The sequence below is a fragment of the Cucurbita pepo genome, chromosome LG01 (assembly GCF_002806865.2).
Source record: "Cucurbita pepo subsp. pepo cultivar mu-cu-16 chromosome LG01, ASM280686v2, whole genome shotgun sequence".
Taxonomy (NCBI): Eukaryota; Viridiplantae; Streptophyta; class Magnoliopsida; order Cucurbitales; family Cucurbitaceae; genus Cucurbita; species Cucurbita pepo.
The window spans coordinates 432,692-442,714 of record NC_036638.1 but is presented as its reverse complement, the minus strand read 5'-3'; the positions used below and the strand labels follow the sequence as shown (position 1 = coordinate 442,714).

General features: G+C 35.6%; 2 protein-coding genes across 5 annotated transcripts in view; one reads left to right on the top strand and one right to left on the bottom strand.

Moving 5' to 3' along the window:
* Positions 1-255: 255 nt before the first annotated feature.
* Positions 256-5,722, top strand: LOC111797412 (vacuolar fusion protein CCZ1 homolog B-like). Its single transcript, XM_023680402.1, has 9 exons — positions 256-520; positions 661-863; positions 1,380-1,473; positions 2,108-2,291; positions 2,516-2,625; positions 3,369-3,464; positions 3,651-4,046; positions 4,523-4,908; positions 5,423-5,722. The coding sequence occupies exons 2-8, from the start codon at positions 679-681 to the stop codon at positions 4,763-4,765; spliced, it is 1,308 nt and encodes a 435-aa protein (XP_023536170.1). The 5' UTR covers positions 256-520; positions 661-678; the 3' UTR covers positions 4,766-4,908; positions 5,423-5,722.
* Positions 5,146-10,023, bottom strand: part of LOC111797423 (heat stress transcription factor A-8-like) — a 5,522-nt gene continuing 644 nt past the window's right edge. Inside the window, exons 2-4 of one of the 4 annotated variants that reach the window (XR_002815537.1) lie at positions 6,475-7,692; positions 5,825-6,028; positions 5,146-5,485 (exon numbers count right to left, since the gene is read on the bottom strand). Coding sequence is in view for 2 of the 4 variants with exons in the window: in XM_023680426.1 (XP_023536194.1) it covers positions 6,700-7,692; positions 9,657-9,692 (1,029 nt within the window). In the remaining 2 variants the exon portion in view is untranslated. Of the gene's footprint in view, positions 5,486-5,824; positions 6,029-6,257; positions 7,693-9,656; positions 9,874-10,023 lie in introns of those variants that run through there. The other 3 variants (XR_002815536.1, XM_023680426.1, XM_023680413.1) reach the window with 3 other exon arrangements.

Below are 10,023 nucleotides of genomic sequence, written 5' to 3'. Positions count from 1 at the left end.
AAATAAAATCTAAAGGTGTCATTTAAATAAAAATATAACATATTAATTTATTCCTTAATGATTAGTTTAGAGACTTTTAAATTAAAAATTTATGTTTTCATTGAATTAAATTTATTTTTACCTATTAACATTTTTATCAATATTTTAATTCAATTAAAAAGTATGAAATATTTATTTATTGATTTAAATATCTTTTCAGATTTTTTTATTTTTTTTTTTTTTTAAATATTTTGATGGACGTTTTCCTTAATTTTTTTCAGTACATGCAAGAGTGCTACGTTTTCGTTTCTTTCCCGCGCGTGGTTTCTGGAAGTTCCGCCAAACCTTGGATTTGGTTCTGCTGTCTGGCTTCGATTCATGACACTGTCGTCCGTTAGGGCTCAAACGAGTTCATATTTGAGCCACGCGGCTCTTTTCTCCCAATGCACCAATGCTCGAATCTCCAATCACCGGCATGTGCAACGATCATTCGCGTTTAGGGTTTTGTTGAGGCTCTGCTTCAGTTGATCTTTCTGTAGAGGTACGCCTTCTCCTCCGACAACTTCGTCGAATTTAAGTTTAGTGGTGTTGGGCTCTGATTTATGCCTATTTTAGGGAAATTCAGCTAAATTGAGGTCTTTTCGCAAGAATCACTAATTGGTATTTTTCTCCTTTCTGAAGGTTGTTGAAAAGTAAATAATGGGCCTGTCAACTGCTACTACTGCCGTTTCCGAGGCCATTAAACTCTGCGTATTTGATTCAAGGAGAGGACAACAGGAGGGTCAAGAGCTGGATAAGATATTGTTTTTCTATCCAGCCGATTTACCCTTTACAAAACAATTGTATATTATTGGGCTCAGTGAAGGACTTGTCACATTTACAAGGTCAGTATAATTTTTTCCCCCTTTTTTCAATCGGTAACCACCGTGCAGAAACATTTGAAGAGTAGATATAAGAAATAAGAATGACAGAAATTGCTCATTGAACATCGAGAACAGGTTGTGAAATAATCGAATAGACATTTTCTCTAATAAAACTTCTTGCTTTGTTTATATTGTTAATCTGTCACATTTTTGCAACTTTTAAATTTTGTTGTTTTCAATTTTATTTGTACTCGTATGTTGTAATATATGTATGAAAGACAAACGAACCTATTATTCATGCATATTTTTCTTTTGGGTTGAAAATAATCCTCACCAAACAAGGTCCTTGTGCACTCCTCCAGTTACGTTCTTTAGTAAAATATTTAGAGAGTTACTCAGGCCTGCTTCTATTGTAGTTTTAATGAGATAACAAAGTAAAACCTAGTCGAACTGAGTTATGTTCAAAGATTCCTTAAATATATTTACATTTTCTTGTTTGTTGTTGGTAGCTAAATGAAAAATGAAAACTTAATGCAGAACATTCTCCCCAGAGGCAGCTTGTGAGGTCATTGAAGCAGAGAAGCACTCTCATGTATTTTTTGAGGCGGAGCCAGATATATGGATGGTTTTGGTACAGTTTTGTTTGAAATCGTGTATCAGTAAATGGTAGTAGTATTATTTTGTTTGGGGATCGCATTCATATGGTCTCATATTTTATGTTTATTATCCATGCAAACTTTGATGGAAACATTTTTTTATCTGGTTCAATAATTTCTTTACACATTACTTTAAAACATCGACTACTTTATTTTGGTTTTTTCCCTCCATTCTTTACTGCTAATATTACTTGTTAAATGTCCTTATTTTTACAAAATAACCAGTGTTTTATCCTAGAATTCAGATTTACTTTCAGCCTTGTGGCATTAGAGTTTTGTTTTTAATACTTCTTGATTATTTATGGTGACATCTCTGTTTGTTTTGACATATATTCAAATGAAACGTTCAACGTTCACATTTTACTCTAGGCTTCTTAGGGTTAAAGGAAGTTCAATATGGTAGAATTAAAGGCTTACCACTTATCAAGTTTCTTTTTGAGAAAAGAAAAAGTACCTTACCCTTTTTCTTTGGTCTCTTTTATTTCAACCATGAATGTAGTTGCAACTGATCTGTGCACTGTTTCCAGTCATGCTTGGTAGTTCTCTAAAAAAAACATTCTCAAGCTTTATTTTCTCTGTCTTTCTAACGAGTTATCTATGCTGGGGTAGGTAGTGGAGAAAAACAAGGAGGTACAAGCAACTTGGCGGATGGATGCATTGCAGAAGCTTCTGAAGGAAATTCACTCTCTTTTTCTAATGTTTCACGGTCCTATAAGGTTATTACTTGAGAAAGAACCCACTGGAGAAGTTTCCAGATCACATTTGTATTCCTTCATCATGGATTATTTGAGTGGTAAGTCATTTACAGCCACTTTTCATCTAAATTACCTTTTCATGAAGTCAAGTATATGTTACCGTTGTGTCAAAACGTTGCATTATAAGTTACTAATTGTCAGCATGTCAAAAACGGTCTGCATTGGATAGGTGCTGCTGTGGTAATATTGACGTTGTTGAATGTCAGATTGAGATTGAAGTTACTGTATCTCATGCCTAACTCTTGCATCTCTTTTGATGCAGATTTTCTTGTTGGGAAGAAATTGCAGTTGCCATCATTTCTTGACTGTTTAAAGGAACGTGGAACTGTACATATGCTGACCATAGGGCGGGATGCTGCCATTGAAGTTCAGGTTTGTCCTTGTAAAGAACTTCAAGTACTTGTATGCGTGCCATGCACTTAATTATTATTATTTTTATTCCCCTCCCCCCCGTTTTCTCTTTTTATTAAGAAACAGAGAATCAGAAACAAAAGAATATAGTGATTCTCTGTTTTTTCGCTAACAAGAAACAGAGATGATGTATATTAATACTCAGGAGGAAGAAACAAGAGCAGAGTCTCCCAATCATTAATAATCTTTAGGAGGCTGTAGTTGAAAAAGAATTCCTTGCGGTTGGAGCACCAATGAGATGATATATGTGGTACATTGTTACAAAAAATCCCTCCAAAACCACCTCGTCTTCAAAAGTCCAATTATTTCACTTTGAGTCATAGAGCTTTAAGGCTTTAGATCAATCTGTTTTAATTCCTCTGAAACCACCACAATGTTTGCTGTACATTGTTAAAAAGGAAGGAGCGCTCATGAGAGATCTACATTGTGCCTTTCCTTGGGTTACTTTTGGGATCTTTTTATGTTATTTCAGTTAGAGTTGTAGAGCTTTAAGTCTTGATATCAATCTGTCTTTAAATCTAAATATGAATTGTTGACAATGAATTTGAATTTTAAGAACTGTCAACTTAACGTTATGGAGAAACTATTTGGTTTCAATGCTACCCTGATACGTCAGGAAAAAAGAAAGTAGCTTAGAGTTGGAGCGTCGTTGGCATTTTTAATTTTGTTCATCGGAGTTAATTGCATTATATACTTTTGTGCAGGCACTTGTTAGAACACTTGATTCTTGCATTGGAAACGCATCATGCTGCTCTCTGATTTTATTTCAGGACTTACTGGTGTCTACATCGCTTTCACCTGTATGGTTTGATCTCCAGTATTTAATGTTCATCATAACTTATTGTACTATTCAATTTTCATATTATAAAACCTAAAGCACTTGGGGATGCTAAAGTCCTAATACATATCCATAACTGAATTTTATTTTGAAATATAGTATAGATCATTCAAAATTTTAAAGCTGTTCATTTCAAGCTCTTTTTCAGGAGGATACTACAAATTTATTTTCATATGCTGTTCTGAGGTTAACTCCAAGTGTCTTATCTTCTAGCGCAAGTTCTTGGTCCTATTTAATTAGAGGCAATACTGTTTCTCATGTCACCCAACATGGAGGAAATGTTGGTAATCATGTCATACGACCCTTGCAGCATGGAAAATGGTCAAAAGGAAAGGATGGTTTTCTAGAAACTGATATTTGGGGTATGGAGGCAAGTGGCCGGGTCAATTCTACCCCAAAAATCTGGCCTTTTCAAACAGAGAAGCAAATGTACTTGTATGTACATCAGCATAAAAGCCTGACTCTGATTCTTCTTGTTCCTGCTTCATCAATACCTAATGGGGAACAAGGCATTTCAATCATCAGGCAGTATTTTCTTGAAAATGTTAGTTTCTCATCTCTTCTAATTGATTTTATTATCTTGCTACCATTTTTTTTTCTAAATGATTCTCTCCCTATGTGGATATAGTTGTTGCTTGTGAAATGGTGATTTATGCCAAAGCAGTACATGTTGGACAGATTGAAAGGGAAGAATAAGAACAGTACGAGGACAAGAGAAGAGAGGAAATATCATTTATTTACATTGGGAGAAGAATGTAAAAAATTGGACAATAAATAGAGTTTAGAGGAAGAGAGGAGCACAGGGAGAAAATATAGGGTTCCAATATTTATTGATTCTCAATTATCATCTCGTTTTTGTCTTTTAATGGAGTCTAAACCAAGTTAAGGAAACTTAGAAGAATAAAATTTACCAAAATAAATGTAAAAACGTAGTCAGCATCGTGATAGGTTTAAACTGATTTATGAATCTTCTGTTTGAATTCCTTCCACTCATTGGATGCATTTCTTGCTATCTTCTAGGCTTCCCTGAAGATCATGACCGTTGAAGAAAAATTGTCAAAAGGCTGGGGTGGGGAAAATGCGTATCATGTTGGTGGGTATCGTTATTTACTGATAGATGGTGATAGACAAATATCCAGGGCCTCACCTCCAGGAAAAGTTACCACCCTCACAAAGGAATCTTTACTTGCCATGAGCAAACTCAGAGAAAAGGTTGATCTGGAGAAGAGTGGAGCAAAACAGGATGGTGTTGGTGAGGAATAGGAGCTGGAAGTAACTATTAGAGCAAAAAACAACGCATGGGTTATTTCTCGAATCACAAGAAGGAAAGAGCTTTATATGGTTCTGGAGAAAGCCAACGATACTGTACTCTATGCCTCTGATATGGTGGAGAAATTCAGCAACAGGTATTGTTTTATGTTTGATTTTAATTTTAATTTTCAAGGTGGATGCCTAAAATACATGACATTATGTATGATGAATGATACTAGTAGTCAACTACCATGGATTTATATTTGGGTTAAAAGGCATGTAAATAATAAAGGATTAGAGGAGATGGGTTTGGTTACCTACTTAGGTTTTAATATTACGAGTTACCTTAACAACCAAATGTATTAGGAATGTAGAATAAGACAATCGAGTCATGAGAATAATTGAAGTCATTTTCTATTGATTGACGGACGATGAAAGGGCCCTTATTTTACTAAGAGAAATGGAATATGTCATAAGATTGATGAAAATACTGGAGCCACCCCTAAGGCAAACGAGCTTGGTCAGAACATTGCAAAGAGAGTAGTTACATAAAAGTTTACTTAGCCTATGTCAAGAAGTTGCACAAAGAGGATTTTTGCCAAAAAAGATGAAAAATCTCTTTATCTTTGCCTACAAACTGAGAAGTTATTTTGTATTTGGGCTCTACAGGTACTGCAATGGAGCATTCTCCTTGGATTAGAGGCACGTGCTACCAGTGTCGTGTATACAAACCTGTATAACGAAGAGCAGAGGTTAGAGGGATGTGCGGAGTTCCTAGTTTTTCTGCTTCGTAAATGTAATCTCCCTTCTGTAAATTCCTATTAACAATAAGATGAAAATCCTCTCTCATTTTCTGTAGAGAAGAGGAAAATGTGAAATGGACATCGGCCTTCAATTATGGAGAGAAAGAACGGCTAAGTTAAAAGCATGCATTTAGTCCAATTCATTTATTTTAGGAGCTGTTTAAAACTCGAGTTTCTTCCTTTTTGGTGAACTTTCTAAAGAAAATTGTATATTTCTTTTAATACTAAAAAATTGTGAAGGATCTAAACGAGAACTCAAAGGATTTACCATTATTTTCGCTTTGGATATTGTATTCCCGGTCTTAAAAGGCGACGTGACTGTGCTACTCACTTGACCACCCATATTATGGCATTTTGCGATGTGCCAATTTTGAAGTCCCATGAGGTTCATGACTTAGGTGATGTGATGTACAATTTTTCAGTAACATTTCGGATTGTATATTTCATTTTCTGAGGATCTAGTTGCTATAGTCTACAAAATATAGATATGATCTTTAGTGTTGAAAGCCTTATACCAAAATATAGGAATGAATACGTAAACGAAACCATCGACAAAGAATTTCTATATTTATCATTTTTCAAGCAAAGTTTTAACTAATAACTTAAAAAGCGATCAAAACATTACAAATATTCAAAGAATAAAGAAAATGAACAAATATCGTGTGAGATATGTGTGCATGAGCACGCACATGCAAGAGAGATAATGAACATCAAATAAATTTAATATCTAGTGATCATAACAGAAGAGTGTCTGCCAAGCTATACAGAAAAACATATGGCAAAGGCAGGCAAGAAGCAGTTGAGAAACCACTTCTTCAAAATTGATAATATATATATATATATATAGACTGTGTGTGCATTAAAATTGTAACAATGCCCACAAGATATAATGCTTGCAAGTTGAAACAAAAACATTACCTTGAGGTTATCACCAACAAAAAGATGGCCGAAATTCCTAAACCTGTTTGAAATTCAATACTCTGCTCAAGACATTGAAATAGCAGCAGCAGCCTTATCACCATAACTTCATAGCCAACCAATGGGTACTTGGTATGGATGGTGAAGACAAAAGAAACTTATACTGATCTTTGAGATTTAAATCCATGAAGAAACATAAATCCGCCTAAAAAGCATCTAATTCTTTTAATGGCCTTGCATCTTCGGCTGTGTTTCATATAGGATTTCTTGATCAGATGCCATAAGTTCCATAAGATTAACAGTATTTGATTTCTCAATATACGATTCATCCAACCTTGGTTGCAACCCGAAATTTTCACCTTTCTCCATTTGTTTGATTAGAAGTTCGAAATCTTGCAGATTCTCTTCATGAGTTCGAGTATCAATTGTTTCCATATCCAGTTCATGGTCCTCATGGTCCATAGGCTCCCGTTCGTCGTCAACTTTTCTAACATTATCTGAATTACAAGAAACAGTGCTCGCTAAAAGAAGCTGCTCCCATGCGACATCCTGTACATCTGGTAGAACAAATTGGCTGTGATTGTCTAACTTTTCATCCATAAGTACTTTCATGAAGTCGGAATTAAGGAAAAAGTCCTTCATTCCATCAGGGAATGGATCAGATTCTTGTTGTTTCCCCAGACCCGACACTGGAGGAAGTAGAGGTGCTGGCAGTTCATCTATTGGACGTTGATACCTGACTATCAAACCATTTGAAGGTACTTGATTATCATCTGGAATTTGTTCTAACATATTGCCAGCATCAGCCATGCGCCAATTCTTCTCTTTTGGTTGAAGAAACTGAACCAAAAATCCAGGGCTTTGCACTGCCATTACTAAGAATGATAGCATCTGCTGTTGATTCTTTTCCATACCTTGAAGGCGGTCTCTCAATAGGAGCATCTTGTTCTCTGAAGTTTCCTGCTGCTGCCTAAGTTTAACCAATTCCTGCATTACAGCATTTTTATCTATTTTAAGATTCTCAACTTCCTTCCACAGCCCTGTATAATCATGTAGTTCACCTTGTCCCTCAGAATTGTCTTGGGGCTGTGACGCTTTACGCTGATCTGTGCCCTGAATGTTTTTCCTTCGGTAGATGTTCTTCAACAGATGTTTTTGTCCTTTAACGAATCCATCAGTTGCAAATTCCCAGCAATCTGTCTCAATTTTCCGAAAACCCTGAAATATAAGACGCCATTTGTTATATAACTAAGATGTGACAATTCAAAACTAAATGGAGAAAATGTAGTTGTTTCTCCTCTAGTTCGCCATTATGTTGAACAGTTTTTCCCTTTTCCACAAGGGCCTAAAAGTAAAAACATGCATTACGAACCACAACTAACTAGCTTGACTGAAAAGATTTCTCAATGATAATAGCATCAGGAACAAAACACCCATTCTAAAAAATAAACAAATAAATAAATAAAAGAGAGAAGAAATAAACAAGGAAAGAAAATGACACTTGGAGTCTATTTCTGCAGACTGCATTATGACTTAATCAAGAGTCGATAAGAAGTATTTGTAGAGAATATACCAGAAAGGGGTAAGAGAAAAGGCAATAGACAAAGGAAATATAATTTAAAGTAGGATAAAAAGTGAGATGTTTGTGAAATTTCTCCGTCGCCCCAACCCCAACCACTCAATGATCAACCTGCTCGGGGGAATGAATTTAGAAGAACAAAAATTCACTTGTTTAATTGGTCTTCGAGGACTTTATCAGAAAACCTAAGAGCTGCGTAAGGCATGCGTCCAAGTAGTGACAAGATAGAGCCATTTCTCTCTTCATCCCTATTTCAGAATGCCAAATACTAAAATCACATGTACGTTGGTGGGGTTAAATAGATCGTGTGGCAATGTTAGGATTTGGCGAACTTCAATGCTTCCTCTTCAGGCTCCTAATTCAAATTTGTTTTATAATTATTCTTCACTTCTGATTAACAAAACCCGATTAGTTCATTTCGCATGGCAAATGCCAAAATAGAACTTCTGATTAGTTTGTCTTTGTCTGGCAAGCCTTGGGGCTCATCCATGAACCAGCACCTAAGAGTGAAACACAAGAAGAATTTAAAAATGTATACTATGGGTAGTGCAACAAGTTTGGGATTCAGAAAATTCTCCTCAAGTGTTCAGCCAATCAATACAAGCAAAAGGATGATCTATCCTATTTTGATGGCCACCATCACATAGAAGATTTTCTTGAATGTACATGCAGTAGAAAATTATTGCTCGGGAATATGAACATACTAAAAGAAAAAAAAAAAAAAAGAGTTTAAATGGTTGCTCAGAAATTGTGGGTGGAGGAGACCAGCAGCCTAGTGAGCAATTTCAACTGAATAGAACTCATGAAGGAAGGAAAACCGATACACTTCTAGTTGAGGATGAAACATCAACTCAGAGCCAGGGTTCTTCCTCTACCAGAAAATTTGAATAAAAAAATTCTGAAATACCCTCAACGATATACCGAACATAATCAGACAGTAAATAGTATGTTGAAGAGTGGTTTTATCCAAGCGGTTCATTGCATTAGCAACCCTGCAAGAATCCCTTAGGAATCATTTTAATCATCCTAGAAAATGAGCTTCTTTCAATGACTACAAACCTTGCCTAATGACCCAACGCACAATGCCCTTTCTGTGGCCAAAGACAAAAACAACTTGGTGAGCATTTATGACAATGGAAAAACCCCAATACGAAACTCCTGCCCAATGGTACTCCACCCAAATCCCCTTTTGACAATAGCCAACCTTCAAAACCTCCATGGACGCCCCTTCAATCCAGTAGCATCATCACCCACGTGCTAGTCCCAACTCCTAATGACAGTACCAACCACAAGCAACCTACGCTAGTAGATGGAAATAAAGAGTCCTTTGAACTTCCAACTAATACTTTTGATGAAAAGAATTAGAATATGATGATAACGAATTTGAAGAAGAGGAAGCTGGTAACTATGTCATGATGTATGGTGCAGCTCCTCTTATTAGGCCCTGAGCAAGCTGGTTCTAATAAATAGTATATGTTATTTGGCATTTACTAAAAAAAGGATTTGCAATGTTTTTGTTGATAACACAGTACTGAACGTGTTGTTGAAAAAGAAAGGGCTAAGGTTCCCCCTGTGTGGAGGCAAAATTCTCCTCTGAGCTTACCATTAACCAAAACAGAGTAATTAAGCGACCTAACATAATTTCAATCAAGTCCCCATCGAAGCCTTTTCCAAGTCAATCTTGAATATAACTCCTCCCAGTTCGTGAATACCTATAATCCTCAATTGCGTTATTACCAATTAGGGCAACTAGAAAGAAGATGAGTCCACGACAGAGCAACTTTCCCATTTAATCAGAACTCAAGAACAACAAATGACGACTGCATAAACAAGATAAGATATATCGCAAGTCTATTAGAGTGAATACCAGAGAAGAAAAATCAGCAAGGCCAAAAAAAAAAAAAAAAAAAAAAAAAAAAAAAAAAAAAAAAAAAAAAAAAAAAAAAAAAAAAAAAAAAAAAAAAAAAAAA

Excerpts from the sequence above, each read along its gene's own strand:
- LOC111797412 (XM_023680402.1), top strand. The coding sequence starts at position 679 with ATGGGCCTGTCAACTGCTACTACTGCCGTTTCCGAGGCCATTAAACTC. Across the intron at positions 864-1,379 it reads GGACTTGTCACATTTACAAG|AACATTCTCCCCAGAGGCAG; the intron begins GTCAGTATAATT and ends AACTTAATGCAG. Across the intron at positions 4,047-4,522 it reads GGCAGTATTTTCTTGAAAAT|GCTTCCCTGAAGATCATGAC; the intron begins GTTAGTTTCTCA and ends GCTATCTTCTAG.